The 24,414-nt window shown below is 36.4% G+C and overlaps 1 protein-coding gene across 2 annotated transcripts in view; it reads left to right on the top strand.

Moving 5' to 3' along the window:
* Window positions 1–24,414, top strand: part of nbeab (neurobeachin b) — a 284,815-nt gene that overhangs the window by 132,933 nt on the left and 127,468 nt on the right. For both annotated transcript variants that reach the window (XM_084419403.1, XM_084419404.1), the window contains 7 exons: window positions 1,249–1,429; window positions 3,795–3,919; window positions 4,328–4,435; window positions 4,983–5,151; window positions 6,949–7,390; window positions 17,889–18,040; window positions 20,157–20,274. In XM_084419403.1, the coding sequence (XP_084275529.1) occupies window positions 1,249–1,429; window positions 3,795–3,919; window positions 4,328–4,435; window positions 4,983–5,151; window positions 6,949–7,390; window positions 17,889–18,040; window positions 20,157–20,274 (1,295 nt within the window). The remainder of the gene's footprint in view (window positions 1–1,248; window positions 1,430–3,794; window positions 3,920–4,327; window positions 4,436–4,982; window positions 5,152–6,948; window positions 7,391–17,888; window positions 18,041–20,156; window positions 20,275–24,414) is intronic.

Raw genomic sequence — 24,414 nt, 5'->3', positions numbered from 1 at the left:
TATAATTATATATATATATTATGAATATTTTTTTTTAGTCAGCATGAAACAGAAGTTGCTACATTATAATCTTTTTCGTCCCTATGATGTGACATATATTTGACTGAAACAAAAAATGTAGGGCGGGACTTGATTTTGTGCATCAGGAATTGATTGGATAGTTGGATCGTTGTGGTTTGCCATTGGTTGATCTCATGTCGATGACAGGTTGTCCCGCCCTTACGCCAGTAAAGAAGGGATGTTGTTGCAAGAAGGAGGGGAAGTTATTTTGATTATAGATTAGGAGGGCGCATGTATTTAAAGAAAGAAAGAAAGAAAGTAATAATAATGTGGACAGATAGGCTAAATAATTTATAATAAGTGCTGCAATATTCCATAAAAAAATGCACGAATTGTCATGGTGACTTTACAAGAAAAACATGGATAAATTGACTTTTAAAAGCTCGAGTCACAGGAACTACTTTCCATTTAGTAGTTTTCGTTTTAAATTTGCTTAGTATCTCTTGTAATTATATGTTAAGGATTTAGTCAATATATAAAAGTGCTAATTTACGTATTAATGCAATCACACATTAAAAACCAATGCTAGTTCTCATTTGGGATAATTTGATGAATTTCATACACATATGAAATTTTCATACAATTTTCAACGTTGTTAATAATAATAAATGTTTCTTCAGCCTAGATTTCTGAAGGATCATGTGACACTCAAGACTGGAGTAATGATGCTGAAAATCCAGCTTTGCATCACAGGAATAAATTACATTTTCAATTATATTAAAATAGAAAACAGTTATTTTAAATTGTAACCATATTCCAAATACTGTTTTTATTATATTTTGACCAAACAATGCAGCCTCTGTGATACTTCTTTCAGAAACATTAAAAAATATCACCGACCACAAACTACTTTTGAATAGCAGTGTAGCTTGGTCAGGGAGGTTTGCACTCATTTATGCTAAATTTCAGTGCACCAGACTCATCTAAAAGATGTCCAAAGATTGCCATTAGCAATCCTGCATCCTTCAAAGCATCTACCATTGCTTTGCATGTCCTTTCTCATCCTGGTTAGCAAGATGTGCTGTGTTTTGTCACATTTGACCTAATCCACCCATTCACACCCTGAAAGTTTCACTTTTGTACTGAAGATAACAACTGATCAATGTTATAACAAATGTGCAAAGAGGATAGTGTGATGAGTTTCTGTGATCTCAGATAATACCCCTGTGCTCTCTATTACTGTGTCAGACTCAAATGGATGGCATCGAGGCGACGCAGGGCATGTCCTCTGAGACGGCCCTGATCTTTCTGACCCGGCTGATGGCTATGGTTGATGTGCTGGTCTTCGCAAGTTCACTCAACTTCAGCGAGATTGAAGCTGAGAAAAACATGTCCTCAGGTGGACTGATGCGACAGTGCCTCAGACTAGGTATGTGTACAAGTGTTTGTGTGTCAGGACACATTTTAAAGAACGCAACATGAAAAGAAAACACCTGAAGATGTTCAGCATAGGGGTGGGCGATATTGCAAAAATATATATTACGATTTTTTTCAGGAAAAATCACGATTCACGATTTTATCACAATTCTTTTTGTGTTGGTTTTACTAACCAACCAATAGTAAAAATGTTGGTTTTACTATTTTGCAAGTGACTGAGCATTACAGCCAAACTAATGTCCCTATTTTAAAAACAAAGCCTTACAAGGCAACAAAAAAAAAAGTTTTTTTTTTTTATTTTCTTTGTTTTAAAAGATAAGAACAAAATTACACATTACATATACACAACATATAATATACAAATGAAATAAACAGTGCTTTATTTTTTCACACGGACACTGACACGACAAAAAACGCGAATTTGACTTCACCGAATTTGGTTACATGAGACTCACCAACAGCAGTTACACTAAGAAAACTAGACAAGATAGACGGGCACCGGCACAAACACCAAAATGACAAAAAAACGTGAATTTGACTTGGTTGCATTAGACTCACCAACGGTGGTTACACAAACAAAACTAGACAAGATACAATGGAAACGTGAGGGCAATTTAAACACCAAGACTAATGACTAACAAGACACACCTGTGACCAGTCAAGACAATCAACCAATAAGAATATGATACAAGGGCCGGGTGATATTGCAAAAATATTTCACGATATGGACATAATAACACTACATAGACTTCACTGTATAAATTATACATTGATACTTTAAAGTTAAAGATACTATTAAAGTTCTCAGAGCAGTGAGAGGTTTTCTCTTTGTTTTTTTGTTGCTTTATTAACATTAAAGGGATAGTTCCCCCAAAAATGAAAATTGTCATCATTTACTCTCTAAAGTTGTTTTGAACCCAAAAAAGTTTCTTCTGTTGAAAATAAAAGTTATTTTGAAGAATGTGGCTTACCAAACAGTAGCTGGTCCCCAGTGACTTCCATAGTATATATTTTTCTACCATGGAAGTCAATGGGGACCAGCAACTGTTTGGTTAGCCACATTTTTCAAAATATATTATTTTGTGTTCAGCAGAAGAAATAAATTAATACAGGTTTGGAATAACATTAGAGTGAGTAAATAAGGACAGAGTTTTCATTTTTGGGTGAACTATCCCTTTAAGGACAAGCGGCAGCGTATTTACTATTAGGCTACTGTCACTTTAAGACCGGCACACATCTAAATACACACATTTGACACGCAGACTATTTTTTCTTTCACTTTAGACATAACCAACTGTGTTTATGTACACCTTGGGTGTATTTGACAGTATTAACCCAATAAGTCTTGAAAGATAACTTAGTTCAGTAACCAGGCACTGTTTGACAGGCTTTTAAGTGTCTGTGAGCTTTGGGTGTATGTGCTCAGAAAAGCTCATGTTAGAACAGCCCATCAGCATGCGAATGAAAGTTTTAACCGGCAAGGATTTAAAGCACATATAAATAATGAACTTATGTGAATTGCAGTATCCCGTGAGTGTAACTCGACCTCTGCGTTAACATGTGATGTGAATGTATGTCGCATTGGACAGTATGTTGGGACGGAGGTGCCAGAACTGCAACTGATAGAATACACTGTAGCATGATAGTTCGATATTTCTTCAAAAATCGTGATATGACTCGATATATAATCGTGATTATATAAGGTATAAGCAGGGTTGTCTCCAGTGTTGAGTAACGTGAGTTACGTAATCAGATTTCTTTTTTCTAGTAACTAATAAAGTAAGGCATTACTTTTACATTATTCAACAAAATATCTGAGTTAATTTTTCAAATAAGTAACACAAGTATAAAAATAGAAAAACTGTGAAATGCGAACTCAGAATTAAATAACACATATATACTTTATGTATTTAATCTCACTTTATTAACCAATATCTTTGCTCCTGACCTCCGATGATCCAGTTCCTCCATACGAATAGGCAAAAATTACTTTTATATAAACATAATATTTGTTTCCTTTTTTTTCTGAAGAGGCCTTTTTTGTTATTAGAAAACAAACAAACAAGCCCAGCCCAGATGAGAAAAGTAGCGCAAAAATTATGTAATGCATTACTTTCTATAAAAAGTAACTAAGTAACACAATAAGTTACTTTTTAGGGAGTAACGCAATATTGTAATGCATTACTTTTAAAAGTAACTTTGCCCAACATAGGTTGTCTCTATAATTTAAGGGGCCCATAGGGACACTATATTGATCAGTCAGCACCCAGGATCAAAGCTATTTTGAATTATTTTATTTCCTCCATCTCTCTTTTTCCACTTTTATATGTCGTGCTCTTTCTTTCTCTCTGTCTCAGTATGTTGTGTGGCCGTGAGGAACTGTTTAGAGTGTCGTCAGCGTCAGAGGGACAGAAGTCTGAAGTCCTCTCTTTCCTCCAGTAAGTCTCAGGAGGGCCTGCAAAGTGTGTCCACGGCCAGCAAGGTACCCAGTTTACTACACACACTGTTACACTGCATCCAGGCACTTTACACAATTTCTGTAATAGAAAAAAACAATGCAATTAGAGTAACGTTTTCATGTTATAAGTGTTTTATATATGCGTAAAGTGATCTATAATATATTATTTTTATTTTATATTTATCTTAAATGTATAACATTTATGACACCATATCTTAAATGATAGTTTTAAGACTTTTGCAGTTTTTTATTATTATTATTATTTTTTATTATGAAATATATTTTCATTTTTTCCCCACACAAAATAACATTGTCACGTTATGTGTGATTTGGTGCTGTGGGCATGGTGTGAATGTGTAAATGAGATCTGGAATGTGAGAACTGTTTAAAGTGTTAAATATCTGTTTCAAATATCTGCTTTTCTTGCCTTAGACCACCATAGAAAATTTTCCAAGTAATGTTTCTCCAATTAAGGACCCGGACCGACTTCTGCAAGACGTGGACATCAACCGTCTGCGAGCGGCTGTCTTTCGTGACGTTGTGAGTTAATGTCAAATGGTCTTCGAATGTCCCTTGAAAGTGTGTAGGCCTATGTGTATCCCGCAGTTTCAAGAATGTTCTAGAATTACCTTGTTCGCTTTAATACAAGTCTTTAAGTCTTTTTGTTCACATGGTCAGCATCACAATTTTGCCTTTATGATTAAAGACTGTGAAATCTAAAATGTTATTACAGAATTTAAATGATTAAATTTTGTTTCTTTGCTTGTTTTTCCTTTAGAACTTTATATAATATAATATAATATACTATTATATTATATTATATTATATTATATTATATTATATTATATTATATTATATTATTTTTCCTCCAGGTTAATATTAGATGATTTTGAATTCCAGATTTTAATGCATTTTTGTTATTTAGTTTTATTTATTCATTTATTTTTGAAATGATACTCTGTAATATAACTCTCTGTTAACAGAATTAGAATCAGTTCAGAGTAGCATTTCTGCTTTTCATGTCATGTTCTTGTCACATGTTGACTCTTCTTCATTACCTTTGCTTCTTTTGTGTTGCGCTTCACAGGATGATAGTAAGCAGGCCCAGTTCCTGGCTCTCGCTGTTGTCTATTTTATCTCAGTGCTCATGGTGTCTAAGTACCGGGACATCCTGGAACCCCAGAGGGAGATTGTCAGGTCTATCAGCCAATCAGGAAGAGGCATTCGGCAGGAGATAAATTCCCCCACCAGCACAGGTGTTGTAGTAGCTAATGTTTGGTTTGTTGACGCAGCTTAATGCACTTATTAACTTATATTTACAATAAGCTGAACAACTTCGTTCGTTTGCTTGCTTATTTGCATTACAAATGTATTTCTGTCAGGACCACTACCGTCAAATATGATTGACAATTAGCATACAGTTTGGATTGGCGGTATGGTTCTGTTCGGTATGCTGCCTAGCATGGATTAGAGCAGGGAGAGCAGCAATAACCCCCCTTGGGGTGAACAGAACAGAACCAACATGAATGTTTGCAAATATATTTAATTAAAGATTTTTAAGTACAACATAATAGAATTTATTCTGATTCAAGGGGAATCAGAATGCCAAATCCTGACTGGGCGAGAGGAGGAGCTGGGGATGGAGGAGGGTAATTAGCTCCTGAGAAACGCGATAGCTGCTGATAACACTGAAGGAGCTTATATATGTATACGGTGATAGGCGTCGTAATCCTATAGGTAGATGTGGGTCAGCTGATGCGAGCTTGACTAACGTGACCTGCCAGAACTAACGCTACCCTTGATTTTAATTAGCCAGGTCGTTTATTATATATATATATATATATATATATATGTTATTCTAGACACAAATTATATTGAAAAAAGTCTCCACAGGTTTAGTTTCAAGCTAATGTCAAAAACATTCCTCTTCACCACATACCACATCTATTATTCATAAGCATCACTAATTATCCCACATAAAATTAAACATGCAGCCCTTACAAAATTCTTGAAGAAAATCACTGCTGGCTTTGTCTGTAAATCACTCACAAAATTGGATAAACGTCCAGTATCCTAGTTGGATCTATGCATCAAATGACTAGAAATTAGTGTTCATTTTAGGCAGTTTTTGTTGTTGGGAAAGTATAGTGTAAAGAAATAGTGTGAGAAAGAAAAAAAAGAGAAAAAAGGGTATAAAGAAAGAAGATCCATGAAGAATGAACATGGAGAGGCAGGGGCAGCGCTGCTATTTCCAGCCCCATCTGTCAGTGCCCATTAGGAAAGCAATTCACCAGAGGAGAATGGGATCATAGAGGCTGAGACACTACGCTGCATCGCCCTCATAAATTTCAGGAAAGAAAGGCTATGGATGGGATTTTTTCCTAACAGCATGTAGCAGGCCATTGTCTGCACCCAAATCGGCATCCAGACGTGCTCCATGACTGAAACGGGCCCAGTGACCTTGCTAAAGACTCTAGATGAATATTACCCAACATCTGGAGAACAACAGGAAGAGATTGGAGACAGAGTTGTCTTGTCTGATAGATAGATAGATAGATATATAGATATATAGATAGATAGATAGATAGATAGATAGATAGATAGATAGATAGATAGATAGATAGATAGATAGATAGATAGATAGATAATTGAAAAAAAAGAAAGCAGAAACACAAAATAAACAATGTAAAGATGAATTTGACTGATAACATTTTTGAAAAAGGTTTTTTTCAAGGTTTCTATAGATATCGCGATATATTGTTACGGTGAATATTTTTAGCCACTATAACCGCGGTGTGAAAATTCTGATATCATGACAGCCCTATTTCAAAATAAACATTCGTCAGTGAGGGGCTGCCACTTTAGTTTTGATATTGGTTTATTAAACACAAACATGAACAAAACACAACGTAAAATAGGCCTGGTCCTCTCTCGCCCTTCACTGTTGTCACAAAAAAAGATACTAGAAATTCTAGTGATCATCTACGGATCATCTCTGATTTCTATTCTATTCCATTCTATTAATTCTCTTCACTATGATATGTGACCTACAGAGTACCCATCAGCCCTCTCTGAAGGCCGCAAGGAAGCTCTTAGTGTGCTGGAGGAGTCCCGTCAGGAGTCATCCTTCCCTCACTCTGACTCGGGACTGGGCGACGAGCAGGTACCCAGTGTGATGAACGGGGCCGACCTGGAGCTCGCCATGGGTGGTCCGAACGGCATGAGCGGTCTGTTCTGCACCCTGTCATCGGAGGCCAGGTCACAGGAAAGCTTGATTGAGCCATCAACCATGGAGCACCTCAAACCCGCCTCATCCATCTCCAGCATCAGCCAGTCCAACAAAGGCATCAATGTCAAGGAAATCCTGAAGAGCCTGGTAGCTGCTCCCGTGGAGAGCACAGAGAGCGGGGCGGACAGCCTGCCTTACCCTGACCACCAGGCCATGAAGAGGGAAGCCCAAGCCATGTTACCCATGCAGTTCCATTCCTTTGACAGGTACTGTACCATCTCACTGTATATGTCCTGTATTCCAGGTTTAGTAAGTTAAGTTCAATCCACAGCATTTTTGGCATTAAGTTTATTTCGAAAATGTATTTCTACTTATACCTCCTTTCTTAAAAAAAACACAAAAAAACTGAAATCTGGGTTACCGTGAGGAGTTTACGAAGTTTGGAAGTCAATGGGACCAATTTGTAAACATTACAATACTCACCGTTTCAATAGTAAAGCCACAATGCGTAAACTTTTTAACATGATTTTAGTGTGAAAAAATACCTTAATAAACTTTTCTGTGTGATGTTATATTCAATTTTACAACTTTTCAAAAATTAGGATTTAAACAGCTTTACAACTCAAATAATACACTCATTTTAATAGAGGAATTAATGTAATTGCTTTTATAAAATTATAAACTTTACATTTATGCTTTTAAATCCTCCAACTTTGTCTCCATTCACTTTTTAACTGTTAGTGTCTCAACCTTACATCTTGTTTGTCACTATTTTTGTGTTAATCAACATTATACTACAAAAGCTGTTGATTGAACTCAACTTGAATCAAACCAGGGATAGTCCAAGTACTGCATCTGTGTTAAAATGGATTTATATGAACCTCCACCAGGGGGCAGCAATATACATATACAGCATGGGTGCCAAATGTGAAATCATGTGGCTTTATCTTGATTGAATGTTTCTTGTCACCAATAGCACTTCAGTAGCCCATTTACTGCAGATGTATACGTACAAGGCCCTTAAAAGTACCGTGACCTTTTCTGCGTGCATGCGATCCCTTCCGTGCCTTTAAACACTACACGATACATCTCGGTCAAACCATGATGAATTTTTAGATTAGTCTTTTCCCTGAGGAATGGCCATAATGATTTTCTTGGTCATAAGCAAGACATAACTCACTTTAAATTCCCCATACTTTCTTTCACGAAGAATTGCTGTGTTTGAAAATGTCTCAGAGATGTGTTTGAGCGTTTTGTGGTGTGTTTACATTCCAAGGCCAGATAAAATCTCACCGTGATAAGTCTCTGCTCTGTCTTCAGTTGCACTGCAAAGCTGTTGCTGTTCAAATCAACAAATGTAAACAGAAATAGTGTAAATGGAAACTTTTTATTTTTTTATTTTTGATGATAACCTGTTCACTAAAAGTTATCTCCAGCTGGATGCGAAGACGGTTTTGCTGTTTTCGAGGCCTAAGTCTCACTCTTTGACCGCACTCTTGGCGATTTGTTCAGGCTGATCTCATTTGTATTTGCACATGATGTTTACATACATTTTTGTATCTTTTGATATAGACCAGCTGTGCGCGCATTGTGGTGGCAGATAAACAGTGGTAGCAAATAGAGGACAACCACAGTAAAATCCACAGAATAAGAGAGAAAATATCTTGATGTGCCTTTGGATGTCAGAATCGGAATGAATAAAAAGATGGTCTTCATTTTTATAGAATACTGTCGTTGAAGACGCCCTTGGAAGCTAAACGCAGACGTATATAAGGTTGAATGCCACAGACTGGACTGATGAAACCTGCGGTGATTAGCCTAGTCTGCTATTAAAAAACATGAATTTGACATAAAAAAAATAGGTCTACATAATATGCACATATGCAGTTCATAGGGGACATAAAGTATTAGCCCTACAGTTACAGCATTAAATAATATTTAAACCTATAACATTTTTATCTCACAATTCAGACTTTTTTTCCCCTCGCAGTTCTGAGTTTGTATATATAGCCACAAATGTTCCATGGAAAACAAATTAAATAAAATTAATTAATGTTAGATTGTCATTATTTTTAACAATTTAACATTTATTCTTGAATACATCAATAGTCACACAGAACAGAATGAAATTGTAGAAATAGGCAAATGTGTTAAATGTGAGTAAAAAAAAAAAAAAAACATTTAATTAATCTGATTGATTAAATCCAGATTAAATACAAAAGTCTATTAATTCCATGAATTCAATATTCCATGAACCATATTTTATTTGGAAATTTGATATTCCCAGAACGTTCCTGCTGGTGTCAAGATGTCGCCTGGTAACTTTCCCAGAATGTTCTGAGACGGTCATGATGTGGAGTTCTTTTAAGGGTTGCAGGGCGTTATTTGGTGGACCTTCACAGAACATTCAAGACGTTCTCGGAGTGTTTAGGGGACCATTAATATAGGAAGTTCCCTCTAGGTCTCTATTAGGGTTATTTATATATATATATATATAAAACCCTAAATATGTATGTGTGTGTGTGTGTGTGTGTGTGTGTGTGTGTGTGTGTGTGTGTGTGTGTGTGTGTGTGTGTGTGTGTGTGTGTGTGTGAACAATAATCTGCAAAAAGACTATTTACATATGTGACCCTGGACCACAAAACCAGTCACATGGGTAAATTTTTTTAAATTGAGATTTATACTGAAAGTTGAATAAATAAGCTTTCCATTGATGTATGGTTTATTATGATAGGATTTGGCCGAGATACAACTATTTGAAAATCTGGAATCTGAGGGTGCAAAAAAATCTGAACATTGAGAAAATCTCCTTCAAAGAAGTTCATTTATGTTCGCGATTGTGCTGCATTCACTCACAAAAATAAATGTTTTATATATTTACGGTAGGAAATTGACAAAATATCGTCATGGAACATGATCTTTACTTAATATCCTAATGATTTTTGGCATAAAAGAAAAATCAATAATTTTGACCCATACAATGTATTTTTGGCTATTGCCACAAATATACCCGTGCGACTTATGACTGGTTTTGTGATCCAGGGTCACATATGAATCCTGCATGTTCTGCTTGTCTTTGAGTGAATGAATGGCGCTGACGCGTTGTTTCATTTACCTCACACACACTGAAGCACGCGTGACGCTCGCTGTGTTTTCAGCCTCTGCCGCCTCACTATATGAAGACATGAATGCATGAACTTCACCTCCAGAGCCACTCTGAGAGTCACTTCATGAGCATTTTACGGTTTCATTTGAGAAAAAAAAAAAAAAAAAAAACTATTGTCATATAAACACACAGAAACTCAAAGGTCTTCACAGCAACCCGTCAAAATAAAAGTGTGGTTTAATTTGAAGAAACTGACAAATATATTAGGCTACTGTTGTACTGTCGATTTAGCTACATCTCAATGTAATAATAATACAATTTATTATTATTATTAGGTGTGCGTAGAGGGTTGCTTATTTAATCACTTTTTTTTTACTTTTAAACAGCATGTAGCCTTTAAATGTTTATATGTATTATTTACCTATAATGATTACCATCATGAATAATAAATCATTGAATTTAATATTTTTTTTCAAATAGTTGATTTTTTTAATTGGTCCAACAGATCTTGCTGTGGTACCGAAATTGGTACCAATAACTGTAACATTTTAATGGTATTGGTATGGACTACTGGAATTTTGGTATTGTTACATCCCTAATAGTAATATTGTTGTATGGAACGTTGCCCTAAAGCAGTGGTTCTCAAACTTTTTTCGGCGCGCTCCCTTTTAAACCTTAAATAAACCTTTTTTTTTTTTTCTGTTGATCTCCCGTGCCCCCCCTGCAGTATCCTTGCGCCTCCCCACACTTTGAGAACCACTGCCCTAAAGTCATATCGGGAACGTTATTAAATTACCAACAGAGGACCATGTGGAAACGTTCCATTAACGTCCCAAATGTCCTCTTTGCTACGTTGCTACAGTATATGACCATAGAATAACCAATATGGAATATTCCCCAATAGGTCATATCGAGAACATTATTATATGACCAACAGAGGACCATGTGGAAACGTTCTGTTAACGTCAACTTGTCCTCTTTGTAACGTTCTTATGTGACAATAACCAAAATGAAACGTCCCTCTTAAAGTCATATAAGGAACCTTGAACTGCAGCACTTTCAAAACCAAAAGAGGTCGTAATAGGAACGTCCCTAATGTTCTGTAAAGGTTCGGGATTTTCGTCACCTTTGGAGAACTTTTAGGGAGCGTTGCACAAGGAAGCGAGAACGTCCCCTCCTACCTGGGTAATTAGGCAGATTTTTAGCTAGAATAACTTACAATGTGCACCAGACTTTGTGCCAATACTTAAAAGTATTTATCCTGTGAGATTAGGCCCAAACAATGTGCTTCTCCCTTCTTGGATATTGAGTCACCGGAACAATGGATCCGCAGTAATGCATGCAGCCGCCACAGATGAGGTGTGTAGTAAAGGTGGTGTGTGTGTAAATGTGTTTGTGAGCGTTAGGAAGGGTCTCCAGGGCGTTGATGACAGATTAAACAGAAGCGCCCCATGCGCCCCCAGCTCCCCTCCTGTCGTCCTCACCCCTCAGCACCCTAATGGAGGCTGGCAGGCAGAAATGAGTTGCCATGGCAGAGTGTATTATTTTTGAAATGCTTTCACATAGGCTGTCCGCTGACGCCGGGTCGTACCACTCACTCCTGCATGCTTTAATGTCATCTGCCGGCCCTGAAATTGCTGTGTCTAATTGTTTGCCACCTGCCACCAAATGAGATGCCAGACGTGGACAGGCTTCTTCGATTGTGTGTCAGAACCTAAATAGATTGGGAGTGACATCAAAAAAAGGCTCAAACACAGGAGTGATGAGGACTGACATCATCGTCGTTCTGGGACTTTCCAAAGGTGAAGTTTTTCAATTAGTATTGAATAAGCAGGAAGCCGTATTTGCAGATGGGGCCGCCATCATAAAGGACTTGCTTTGGCTTTGAAAGTCAATTCAAATCAAAGAGTTTGGTCGAGAAACACTTTAATATGTTAACATGGGTCCATGTCAGTGTCAGTGGATGGTATGCTTATAAACCGAGTGATACCAATATAGTTTGCCACTATATGAGACCTACACATTTAATTATTATTATCAATGTTCATTTATGAGCCCGGTACTGTTTGTAATCCTAAAAGCCATTTCAAATAAAACAAACTATTTGCAATATTCATAGTCTACACAAGATTGATCCGTGCTTTATTCAAAGCAAGTCAATTAAAAAAAAAAATCTATTAATAATATATGCAGCGGATAATTCATACATCATTCACAAGCCCCAAGCCAATGAATAATTCATAGTTTTCATATTTTATTAGAAGCTTGTTTAAGAGTCTAATACTATCAACTCTACCTGTCAGATACCTGCAAGAAGCCGACATGTTATGAGTAATAAATACTGTATGCTCGGGGGGGGTGGTAAGCATGCTTTGTGGATCTTTATGCTCAAAACTGTTCAGATCAAATGCAAACTGAGATTTAGGATTAGTATTTGACTCGTAATTCTGTGTTAAATGCACAATAACGAATCACGTCCATATTACACATATTACTTTAACCCCTGGGTTCACAGACAAAGGCTTAAACCTAGTCCCAGACTAAAATGTGTGTTTGATCTGTTTTAACTGAAAGCAAGATATGCACTGACATACAGTACCAGTCAAAAGTTTGGAAACACTACTATTTTTAATGCTTTTGAAAGAAGTCTCTTATGCTCATCAAGCCTGCAGTTAAAAACAAAAAACAAAACAAAAAAAACAGTAATATTATGAAATATTATTACAATTTAAAATAATGGTTCTCTTTTTTAATATACTTTAAAATGTAATTTATTTTTGTGATGCAAAGCTGAATTTTCATCAGCAAGTACTCCAGTCTTTGGTGTCTTATGATCCTTCAGAAATCATTCTAATATGCTGATTTATGATCAATGTTGGAAACAGTTGTGCTGCTTAATATTTTTTTATAACCTGAGATACTTTTTTCAGGATTATTTGATGAATAAAAAGTTAAAAAGAACTGTATTTATTTAGAATAGAAATCTTTTGTAACAATATACACTACCGTTCAAAAGTTTGGGAACAATAACTTTTTTTTTTTAAAGAAATTAGTACTTTAATTCAACAAGAATGCGTTAAATTGATAAAAGGTGATGGTAACGATTTATATTGTTAGAAATGTTTTTATTTTGAATAAATGCTGTTTTTATGAATAAATGCTGTCAACGTTTTACTCATCAATGAATCCTGAAAAAAGTATTCCAAAAAATATATATTAAACAGCACAACTGTTTCCATCATTGATAATAACTGAGTATCAAATCATCATATTAGAATGATTTCTGAAGGATCATAAGACACCAAAGACTGGAGTACTTGCTGATGAAAATTCAGCTTTGCATCACAAAAATAAATGACATTTTAAAGTATATTAAAAAAGAGAACCATTATTTTAAATTGTAATAATATTTCATAATTTTACTGTTTTTTGTTTTGTTTTTTTTTACTGCAGGCTTGATGAGCATAAGAGACTTCTTGCAAAAGCATTAAAAATAGTAGTGTTTCCAAACTTTTGACTGGTACTGTATCTTATTATGCCACTGCCATTGTTTTGTCTCAAGAAGAAACATTGGCACGTTTATAAAAGCTACTTATATGCCCTAATTGAACTAAGGCCTTATCCTGGTTTAGTCTTAGTCATGTCTGTGAAACCAGACCATTATTTAATGAATATTAATTTAATTACTATTAATAATAAGTAGTAATTGTTCTGAGAAAGTGCATTTGGATGTTGTTTTCACAAAGTTATTAATGATAACTTAATGATGTTCTTTTGAACTTTCTATTCCTAAAAGAATCCTGAGTCCAGACTACTTTCAAAAACGTTTAAAAAATAGATATAAACTTTTGAATGGAAGAGTACATATTTGCACCTGCAAGAATAAGCCCTCGTAAGTCAGACAATGGTACACATGTATGATTTGAAGGGTCTGTTATTCTCTGTTTGTAGTACTTAAGGGGAAGCACGTGTCCAAGAATGTTTTTGCTTCCTCGCATGCGATCTCAGAGAAACCGCCTGTGTCACGCCACCACGTTACAGAGAACGAGTCGCAGTGTCCCAGACAAGTGCTCTAATGCCTCCATCCTCTCTCTGTACAGTGTCTGCTCTGAGGTCACATCGTGCGGCATCAGGAGGTTTAGCAGGTGACGTTAGAACCAGCCCTGCGCTACATCACCCCAAAAAAAACACTCTGTATCAGCCAGCATCTCGGACCACGTCAAGTCGCGATAAGAAAACCAGACCGATGCACACACAAACAAAATATCATTCCATCCTCCAAAACACTTGACTCTGTCATGTGTATAATATCAAACTAATCCTCTCCTGCTCTTTGCTATCGGGCTAAGGTGGGTTTCCGTGAATCTCCGGAATGTCTGTGGAAACATACAGGAGATTATCGGCGAGGTCAAGAGTTTAATGTGAACTCGTGATCCTGCTCGTCTCCAGCGCTATTTTCAGCTCGTTGCCTCTGGAAACCATGTGATTTTCTGCTTCGTCTATAAATAAGCTGGAAAAAAACATCTAATTTCTTGAAGGCATAATTAAGTTGATTAGTATATTTAGTCCCTTTTTAATGATTTAATATGTTTAGCAGCTATATTTAGAGACTATTTCTTTAATTATCTTTTCAGAGATTGCAGCTGGCCAGTGTTGAGAGGGTCAAAGAAGGATGACAAGATGATTGCTGGTTTGGTCATTTTGCCCCATTTCCTATAGGAGGGTCATTGCTGTTATGCCATGCCTTTTGATGTACTTTCTATTACTAACTTGTGTGTTTTTATGGAAGTATTTCTATAAAAGGATGTTCTTAACTTTCAGACAGTGTCGTCCTGCTTAGGCACTTTAATTAATTTTAACATTTTTATTTGCACAAAGGCTAGAATAATGCCTAACAGGATTGATGCCTGCCAACTAATACCACAAAATTTAACAGAATTGATCAGGTCCATTGCTGACTTTTTTTATGTTGTTTTCCAACAAAATTATGTTACTTGCTGAATGATGATGTCATTGAGGAACTAGCTTTGAAAAAAAAAAAAATCAATATTACAAACAACAAGATAAAAAAATTAATTGACGACCAGATTTATGTATTTATTTTTTGCAGTACTTAAATTATTTTAAATTCACCTCTGTGTGAATTCATGTGTGATATCGTGTTTAAAGAAATCGAATAAAATGCTTTTTAATTACATTTTATTTATTTAAATACCAATATTTCCTAATAAAATTGCAGTTTGTTTACTATTTAAAATTCACTTCTGTGTTTTTTTTTTTTTTTTTTTGATATTGTTATTAGTGCTGTCATATCGTTTAATCGTATCTAACATAAGTTTTTGTTTATACAATGTGACCCTGGACCACAAAACCAGTCACATGGGTCAGTTTCCAATAGGCTTTCCATTGATGTATGGTTTGTTAGGATAGGACAATATTTGGCCGAGATACAACTATTTGAAAATCTAGAATCTGAGGGTGCAAAAACATCGAAACATTGAGAAAATCGCCTTTAAAGTTGTGCATTTTTGTTCATGATTGTGCTGCATTCACTCACAAAAATAAATGTTTTATATATTTACGGTAGGAAATAAATTCGTAAATTACGGTAGGAAGAACATGATCTTTACTTAATATCCTAAGGAATTTTGACCCATACAATGTAATGTTGGCTATTGCCACAAATATACCCTGGTTTTGTGATCCAGGGTCACATATGTGTGTATATATATTATTTAGTTGGGATTTCTTTAAGACTGCAAGGGAAGCTCGGCTTCCATAATGTCAAAAAATGAATGGTCAAATATGTACTATTGTGTTAACATTTTATTGACTAAAAATGCGTTAGAAAACGTTCATCTCAAAGACGAGTTCGTTCAGAATCAGCTACATATAGCAGGTCGGCTGACTCGATTTCCATCTCATACATTCCCGTAGCGTCACAGTGCATTTCCCTGTTGAAGCCCAGCGTCCATTGACTTCAATGGGGCTGCTTTGAACAGTTTTTTTCAGTGTTTCGAAACTAGACGGTCATTGGATAAATGCTGCGATTATGTCCCGCCCGCGGACGCTCAGCGCCTCTGGGGTGAATGGAGGAGTGGGCTGGCCTGGACTCCGGGCTTCCGCGTGATGATTGGAGGGTCTGTCGAAAGGCTGCATCTCCTTTTGATTGACAGCGATTTCATACAATAAAAAGTCGCTGATGCTGAAGCTATTCGAGCTCAGTCCCATCGCGGATTTTGCAAGTGTAGTCGAAAGACAAACTGCTGCAACCTATTTCTTGGTATTTGCTTGTCGAAATTGCTAGCCAATTTTCATAATACATTTCACACAATTATACATTTATACCTTTATTATATTAATACTTATTGTTTTTTTTATATTATTATTAGTAGGCTAATAATTAAATAAAATATATATTATTAGTAGTAGTAGTATTATTATTATACTTTATTATATTATTATATATACCTTTATTATATTATTACATTTATACAATTATATTTAACTCTGCTGGCCATTGAGAGGACACCGGTCAAGTCACTGCAAAAGACGCCTAGTTGGTACGACAGGGTCACAGAACATTTTCTTGAAAAGGAACGTAGAATTTTTGTATAAATAAATGGACAATTTTTATGATGTAGGCCGAAAATGAGCTTCCCCTCTTTGAAAGACCAGCAGCCGCCACTGATATACAGTATACATGTGTGTGTGTGTGCATATATATATATACACACACACATACTGTATATTTATTTATATATATATATATATATACACTGTACTGTGTGTGTGTGTGTATATATATATATATATATATATATATACACACATATTATATAAACAAAAACTTATGTTAGATGCGATTAATCGATTTGACAGCGCTAATTGTTATTAAAGAAAGTTGAGTATATGATATATACATTTTTTATTTAATGTTTTTATAATTGAATAATATTTGATATTAATATTCCATCCAATATAGTGAGATAGAATGGGGACATGTATTAATTAATTAATACATTAACATATTTGTGAATGTATTGCACAGTACAAATAACCCATAAGGTTTTCTAAGGTGAGAACCTCAAGACTGCCCCGCTTTAGCAACAGCAACATTTGGTGACGCTCCTGGAAAATCTCTCTTGATGAATTCCTCTCTGAGTTTGACATTATGTCGAGGCACAGCGCTGGACAAACAGCAGAAAAGAGAAACATATACCCAAAACCCAGCAGCCACTGCTTTTGATTTTACTGTTTGTTTGCCCTGAGCTCTCCTTGCGTAAGATCGGCAGGACAGCAGGATGTTTACTTTTCCTGCTGGTTTCCCCTGGCCATGGCACTGGGACCTGTGCAGTCTGGCCACTTTCATCCAGTCTGACTGGACTGTGGAAAACTGCCGTCAATCTCCCTCCGGCTTAATCAACTAATTTCACAAGCAATCGTGTATTTATTGTTTCAGGTGAACTGTTTTATTTTGCTTTGTTAGATGTTTCCTCTGGAAGCCTCTGTGTAGTTCACTTGCCCCCTTTTGGGAAGTGCTTGGTAATATCCACTCTGTTTGGTTACACATCTGCAGACCCCAGGGCCTTGTTCTCACCAGGTTATGGGAACAGTTTTCCAGTGCATCAATAGATTGTGTACGCTTCCTCCTGCAGGAGTGTGGTGGTACAGGCCAAGAAGCCTGCGTCGGGCCTGACGGTGAACACAGTGGGCAGTTCTGGCTCCAGCAGTGCCCTGAGCTCTTCTAGCACCCCAAACATCTTCGCCGCTACATCGGCTGCACCCAAGAGCATGATCAACACTACAGGTAAGCATCGCTCGGACCTATCCTGTCTCAATACATCCCAACTTGACCTCTTCTATTATGTTGTTAACTGGTAACTTTATAAGGATAGATATAATGGTCACAACCGCTCTCTGTGTTGTTAATGAGACGTTAATTTGAACGTGCTAGTGCTTAAGTGAATTTCCACTGAAATGCAGGCTCTCCTCTGCTATTCCTAGAATAATTAAAGATGTAATTCCTAAAAGAATTCGAACCCGTTCGTGGTCAGGAAATTAGATTTAGTGGCATCGAGCGGTTTGTCCACTAGAGGGCACCCCTCGCTATATATTTTTTCTCACACTTGTACCTCCATGGAGAATGTCATGGATCTACAGTGACTGCGGTCTCATGAATATAGGATCTGTATGAAATTTCAAGGTTGTTAGGCAGCCACACGGAGACTGTAAGGAACTTATATGTCAAGTGTCTGCCACAGGCTGCACACTGTGAACACTATAGATTTTGCTCTTAAAACTTGAGCTGTTATATACACCTATTTTGTGTGAATGTGTTTGTATGTTTATTGCTGTAGGCAGGAATTTCAGGCCTGGGTACATAACATTTGATTCTGTGGGATTCATTGAAAATACCTGGAATGCGAATTCTCTCCATTTGTTTCTTTAAATATTTTAAATTGATTGGGAATTGTAGGCCAAGTTTAGATGGGATTTATATATAAATTTCAAATTTATATAACAAAACATACTTATTTTTACACAAATATCTAAATGTTTATCCGCTTGTTTTAAGTAAAAAAAATCCCCATGTACTGTCACATAAATAAATGATAATCCAATAAATAATTTTACGGCTGCATTTATTTATTTGCTAAAAAACATTTTAACAACAATTTAAATTAAGTGTTTATTATTAAATTACATTTGAAATATATTAAAATTGAAAACAGATATTTTAAATTGTAAAAATATTTCAATATTATGGTTTTTATCAAATAAATACAGTAATATTGTGAAATATTATTATAATTTAAAATATCTGTTTTCTATTTTAATATATTTAAAATGTAATTTATTCCTGTGATGGCAAAGCTGATTTTTCAGCATCATTACTCCAGTCTTCAGTGTCACATGATCCTTCAGAAATCTAGAAATAATATGATGATTTGATGCTCAAGAAACATTTATTATTACTATCATTAATGCTCACAACAGCAGTTGTGGCGCTTAATATTTTTTGGTGGGAAATACTTTTATAATAAGAAATAGGAATCTTCAGTAACAAACGCCTTTACAGTCGCTTTTGGTCAATTAAATGATTACTTGCTGAACTAAAGTATTCATTTCTTAAAATAAATCAAATTAAAATCAAATCAAATAAACATACTAACGCCAAACTTCTGAAATGTAGTGGACAGTATATTTTGAGAACCGAAAAATGTATCACATTTTCCTTAAAAGAGACTTTTAGTCCCCATTGTCCATTATATACCTCATTGAGATCTTCGAATGCACAAGGGACGTTGATTTGGATTGAGGTTGAATCAGGCCAAGCTGCGCTTCCAGTGAAATCCATCAGAATGTCCCCCTTTACGTTTCCCTTCATCTTGGTGTATTTGCTTATGGGTGGACACTCATCTCTGACACGGCGATTGATGGCTGCGTAATAGATTTCCCATCCTCAGATGTCCCGTGACAGCTTGTGCTTTCACAGGATGACAGTCCATTGCTGTGATGTATCTATCAGAAGCTCCCTGCTGCACAGGGCGCTGTGGACACTGTGCCTTTGACAGAGAGAGAAATAAGAGGAATTGTAAGATGGTGCTTCACTTTCTCATGGGGAAGCGAGAGTAATAGTGATGATTCGTTTCTCAGAGCATGTGCCTCTGTAGTTATGTTGTTACCTGATGAAAAACCCGAAAGAGTATTTGATTTTACTGCATCTGGTGTTTTGGTTGGCATTTGTTTTGGATGTAAAGTGAAAAACTTTATTTTTCTGTTTTTAATGTGTTTATTTAATTTTTTCCCCCTAAAGTCCACTTTTTTGCACCAAAAACTTAATTTAGCCAGTCACAATGCATAATTAAATAACTAAAATCAGCATGTTTCTAACCTCAGATTTCTCTCTTGTTGTCTCGCAGGAGCCACGGATTCTTCCACTTCTTCTTCTTCCAGCTTTGTGAATGGAGCCACCAGCAAGAATCTGCCTGCGGTTCAGACTGTGGCCCCCATGCCTGAGGACACCATGGAGAACATGAGGTGAATCAGAGTCTCAGAATGTGTGTTGAGGAATAAGACAGACAGCTGGATAGAGATGCAGCTTGATGTTTATGGGAAAAGGATAGTCGGATGATAGACCTTAATCAGGGTAGTGCCATATTACATTTTTTGACGGGAATGAAACCAAGGTTGTGAGGGATACCATAGAATACAGTGTGTCCAATAGATTGTACTGTTGCTTAACAACAAACTTTGTTAATCTGATGAAACGTCTTTCCGAAAAAAAGAAAAAACTTTCAATTGACAAAAACTTTGCAAGTCTGTCCCTAACAGCCTCATGAAATTCAATATGTCGTCTAACCTGACTAACGTCTGGATGAAGCAAATTTGAAGCGATTGTGAGGTCACAACATATGTAGATTTATGTTAATTAAAACAAGACTGTGAGTATGCGCTGTTCTGTCTCAAGCATAGGGACGCACAATATATCAGCAGCATATCAGTTAGCAGTCGATTATTTATTTATTAGAATTTTTATATACATTGACCAGTATTGGATATTTGATTGTGCCTGATCATTTTCCTTATTTTCATATTTATATTACCTTTGTTGTCATCTAATGTTAACGTAAAGTTGATCTCTAAAACAGTAATAATTTAATAACACTGTTAAATGTAATCTTTAACAAATTTTGATATCCATTTTTTCATACTGTATAATTTATAATGTTGTTCATTTGTAGCTATACACAACTTAGATTTGAGTGTTTTATTAGCCTTATGTGTTCATACTCAGATTACTTCTATAGTTCTTCCATACTTCCATACTTCTAGTAAGAATATGAGTCTGATACTGCTCCATTGGGCTGTGATTATGGGGAGTGTTTCAACCGAACCAGGAAAGAAAATGCCTCTGCACTCAATTGGATAGACCTACAACCAATCAGAGCAACGGAGTGTTGAGCGACGCATAGTTGTCAACAGAACTCAACTGCACGCACGCTAGTGGAAGAAGTAGAAGAAGAAGATGAGTGTAAACGATCTTTGCTGGTGTTGTAAAAATAATTTAAGGATACACGGTGGTACTTACCAACACGATCATCATTTTTGAGAGAAATAGTAAAGGTGAATGCATATACGAACAAATTCTCCATCTTTGTTGTAAACGAATTCAATCTAAGCGCTCTTTGGTGACGTGGATGATTACGTTGCTGTTGATCATCTGTCCATCATCGTATAAAGCCCGCCCTGACAATTTGATTGGTCCAAACAGCTCTGGTTCGAGCATAGTTGCTCCACGACGGATCAAGCCCAGACCGAACTTCCCGACCTCAAATGTTGTGGGCGGGGCTAAGTTTGGCTGGCATCCAGGCTAGTGTTTTATATTTATACAGACAAAATAGTATACAGTAGAATTGTATATTAAACCATGGTCTGTCTGAATACTCGATTCTGATTGACTGGAAGGTGTGCAGTAAAACTGTTTAATGCACGGATAGTTCCAATTCATTTTAATCACCATTCTATATTAATGCGCTGTTTTCATTGAAGCATACATACACATACATCACTCTGAGATCACACTTCACACATACAGATACATTCAGAAGCACAGAAACTTATCAACGCTATCCCGCCACTTTTATTAACAAATTAACTTAGCTACTGAATCGCTACATTATATGGTTTTGAAGTCATTAAACTCAGCTTCGTTGTTAATAGAGACACTGCACAGACGCAGGTAATTCACACACGCACATCTCATCTCTCTCTCTCACTCGATAATTAATTCAAATGAATGCTATAATTCATTTATTCAAATAAATGCAATCTTATGCTTTCGCACTACTTTATCTCTGTGTCTGATTTAAAGTGGGCAGAATGCCGTAACTTATGAAAATAATTGTTGTTTTTATCCTTCCGGTCAAATATTGCGCTGCAAACATCAATAACAGCTTTAAGTTGTCAATGCTGGAAATTGCCATGGTATAAGCGGAATAATCCACGGCTTGCTATGCATTAAACGATTCGTATCAGGTGGTTCTTTGCCTCCATGTCGTGCGTTGAAATTGTTTAATGCACAGATAGCAATGGAGTATTCCTCACTTGAATTATATTTTTAGTTTTTTTAAAAGTAGAATTTTTTATCGGCAACATAACATGAAAATAATTGGCGGTGCATCCCTACTAAATTTCATAATTCAAATTGTATGTGCACTGTATGTCAGTGTGTCAGTCCCTAACAGTTTAATTTGCATTCATTGCAAATATGCTATCTACCTTGACTAAGGTCCATATTTCCAGGCAGATTAATTTTTTAATTATTAATAATGCATTTAATTATTTATTGAATGTGTGTCTTGTATTTCTGTAGACACCATTTAAAAAAAAACAAAAAAAACAATAGACATAATGATTTCTCACAGTACCCCTTTAACATGGTAAAATCACTGTAAAACACACCCTCAGAAGTATTTGAGTGTGTGTTTGTGAGTGGGAAATGTTTCCACTGTCAGCAGCTGATCAGATGCAGTTGTGTTTGTTCAGCCAGCCATGCTATTCCTGAGTTTTTATCATCACCGCCACAAGATGGGGTCAGCACTCAGCCTTGTTTTTTCATGTTTACAGACATTGTGCCTTTCCTTTGTTTAGGGCATCAGGACGATCATTTTGCTTGTTTTTATTATTGTGGTTTCGACAAACAAGACACCCCACACCTCAAATGTATCGCCTGTCCTCTCTCTCACTGCCCACCGCGTGTCTTTGTGCTGTTAGAGGGGGCTACGCGAGCACTAATGCAGAGAAATCAGTGCGCGTAGGTGTTTCGGGGAGTGTGTGGAAAACCGTGCTGACCTTGGCTCCATCCCTTCACCTCGTCTAATGCTTTGTGACAGACATCTCACAGACACACCACCGTCTGACTACACAGGAGAAAGCGCGCGTGTGTGTGCAGCTCTATCTCTCTACACTTCACACACACATATACGCACTCTTTGTGGCTCCTCTGCCGCGCCAGGAATCGCAAATCAGTTTCCATGGCAGCGGTAACCGACAGCACTTACTGGGAGTGTGAAGTCAATGATGAAACTGTCTGGATGCAGAGGCTGTGATGCCTAACCCGCACTTCGAGAGACAAGAGATGGGTTTCGCTGTCGCTGCATGTGTCTCATTAGTTTTTCTCTTTTTTTCCCACTTATTTTCTTGCACTTTCATGACACACAATAGCTTTAGTGTTGAATCTTTCGCAATAAAGACACCAAAAAGGAAACCATGTATTTTTCAAAGCTCACGATCTAATTATCTTCAGATTTGCAACCTAGACAAGCGAACCCGAGGTAATTTGCAAAACAACAAAATCCCCTGGAGTTTTGCTCAGTCTCTTACTGTTAAGGTAATATTGTGCTACCCAAGCCTCAAAATACTGTCTTTGCACAACCTTTTTTAAATGCTAGGATCGTAAATAATGTGTATACAGTCTATACCGTATAAGGACTGTTCTAAACACGTTTTGGTGTTAGCACAATCCAATGTGCATACTGTTACAAACCTTTATTCAAAACTGATTCTTACATTTTGTAGACAAATATACATTTTACATATAGTGGCAAGAGTACGTTTGTAAGCCCTTTGTAAATATTTGGATTTCTGCATTGAATACTCATAAAATGTGGTCTGCTCTTCATTTAACTCTGTTTAACTTAAAATTATAAGTAGTACCATATGCAACACAATAATACCAAGGACTTGTTCTTTGTCACAGTTCCAACAAAAAAAAGTATGAATTCATTAATTTGGCTTTCATTTGGTATTAGTGCCTCTTGAAAAATGATCGTCAAAGAAATAACAATTTCACGGTAAAGTCAGCTTTTTCCCCTGTGTGTTTTGGTCTTTGTACCAGCACTTGTGTTTTGGAGTTTTGTGTAAGGTTTCTTCATTTAGCTGACTGTCAGGACTCCAGGCGGTACTTTCAGTGTGTTTTGCGTGACCACTAACATGCTTGTATTCTAGTGGGGTTGGATTCCTGTAGGGTACATGTAGTTTTTTCAAGCTGGCTTACTTCTTTGTTGCCAGAGCCCAAGATGTTGACTCTGAAGTTATCTACAGCTGGTTATTAGTGTGTGAATTTGTTTTGGTCTGTAGGGGCTATATTACGGGTTAAGTATTAATCACAATACACTT

The sequence above is a fragment of the Rutilus rutilus genome, assembly GCF_951802725.1.
Source record: "Rutilus rutilus genome assembly, chromosome: 9".
Lineage (NCBI taxonomy): Eukaryota > Metazoa > Chordata > Actinopteri > Cypriniformes > Leuciscidae > Rutilus > Rutilus rutilus.
This window is presented reverse-complemented; position numbering and strand designations above follow the sequence as displayed.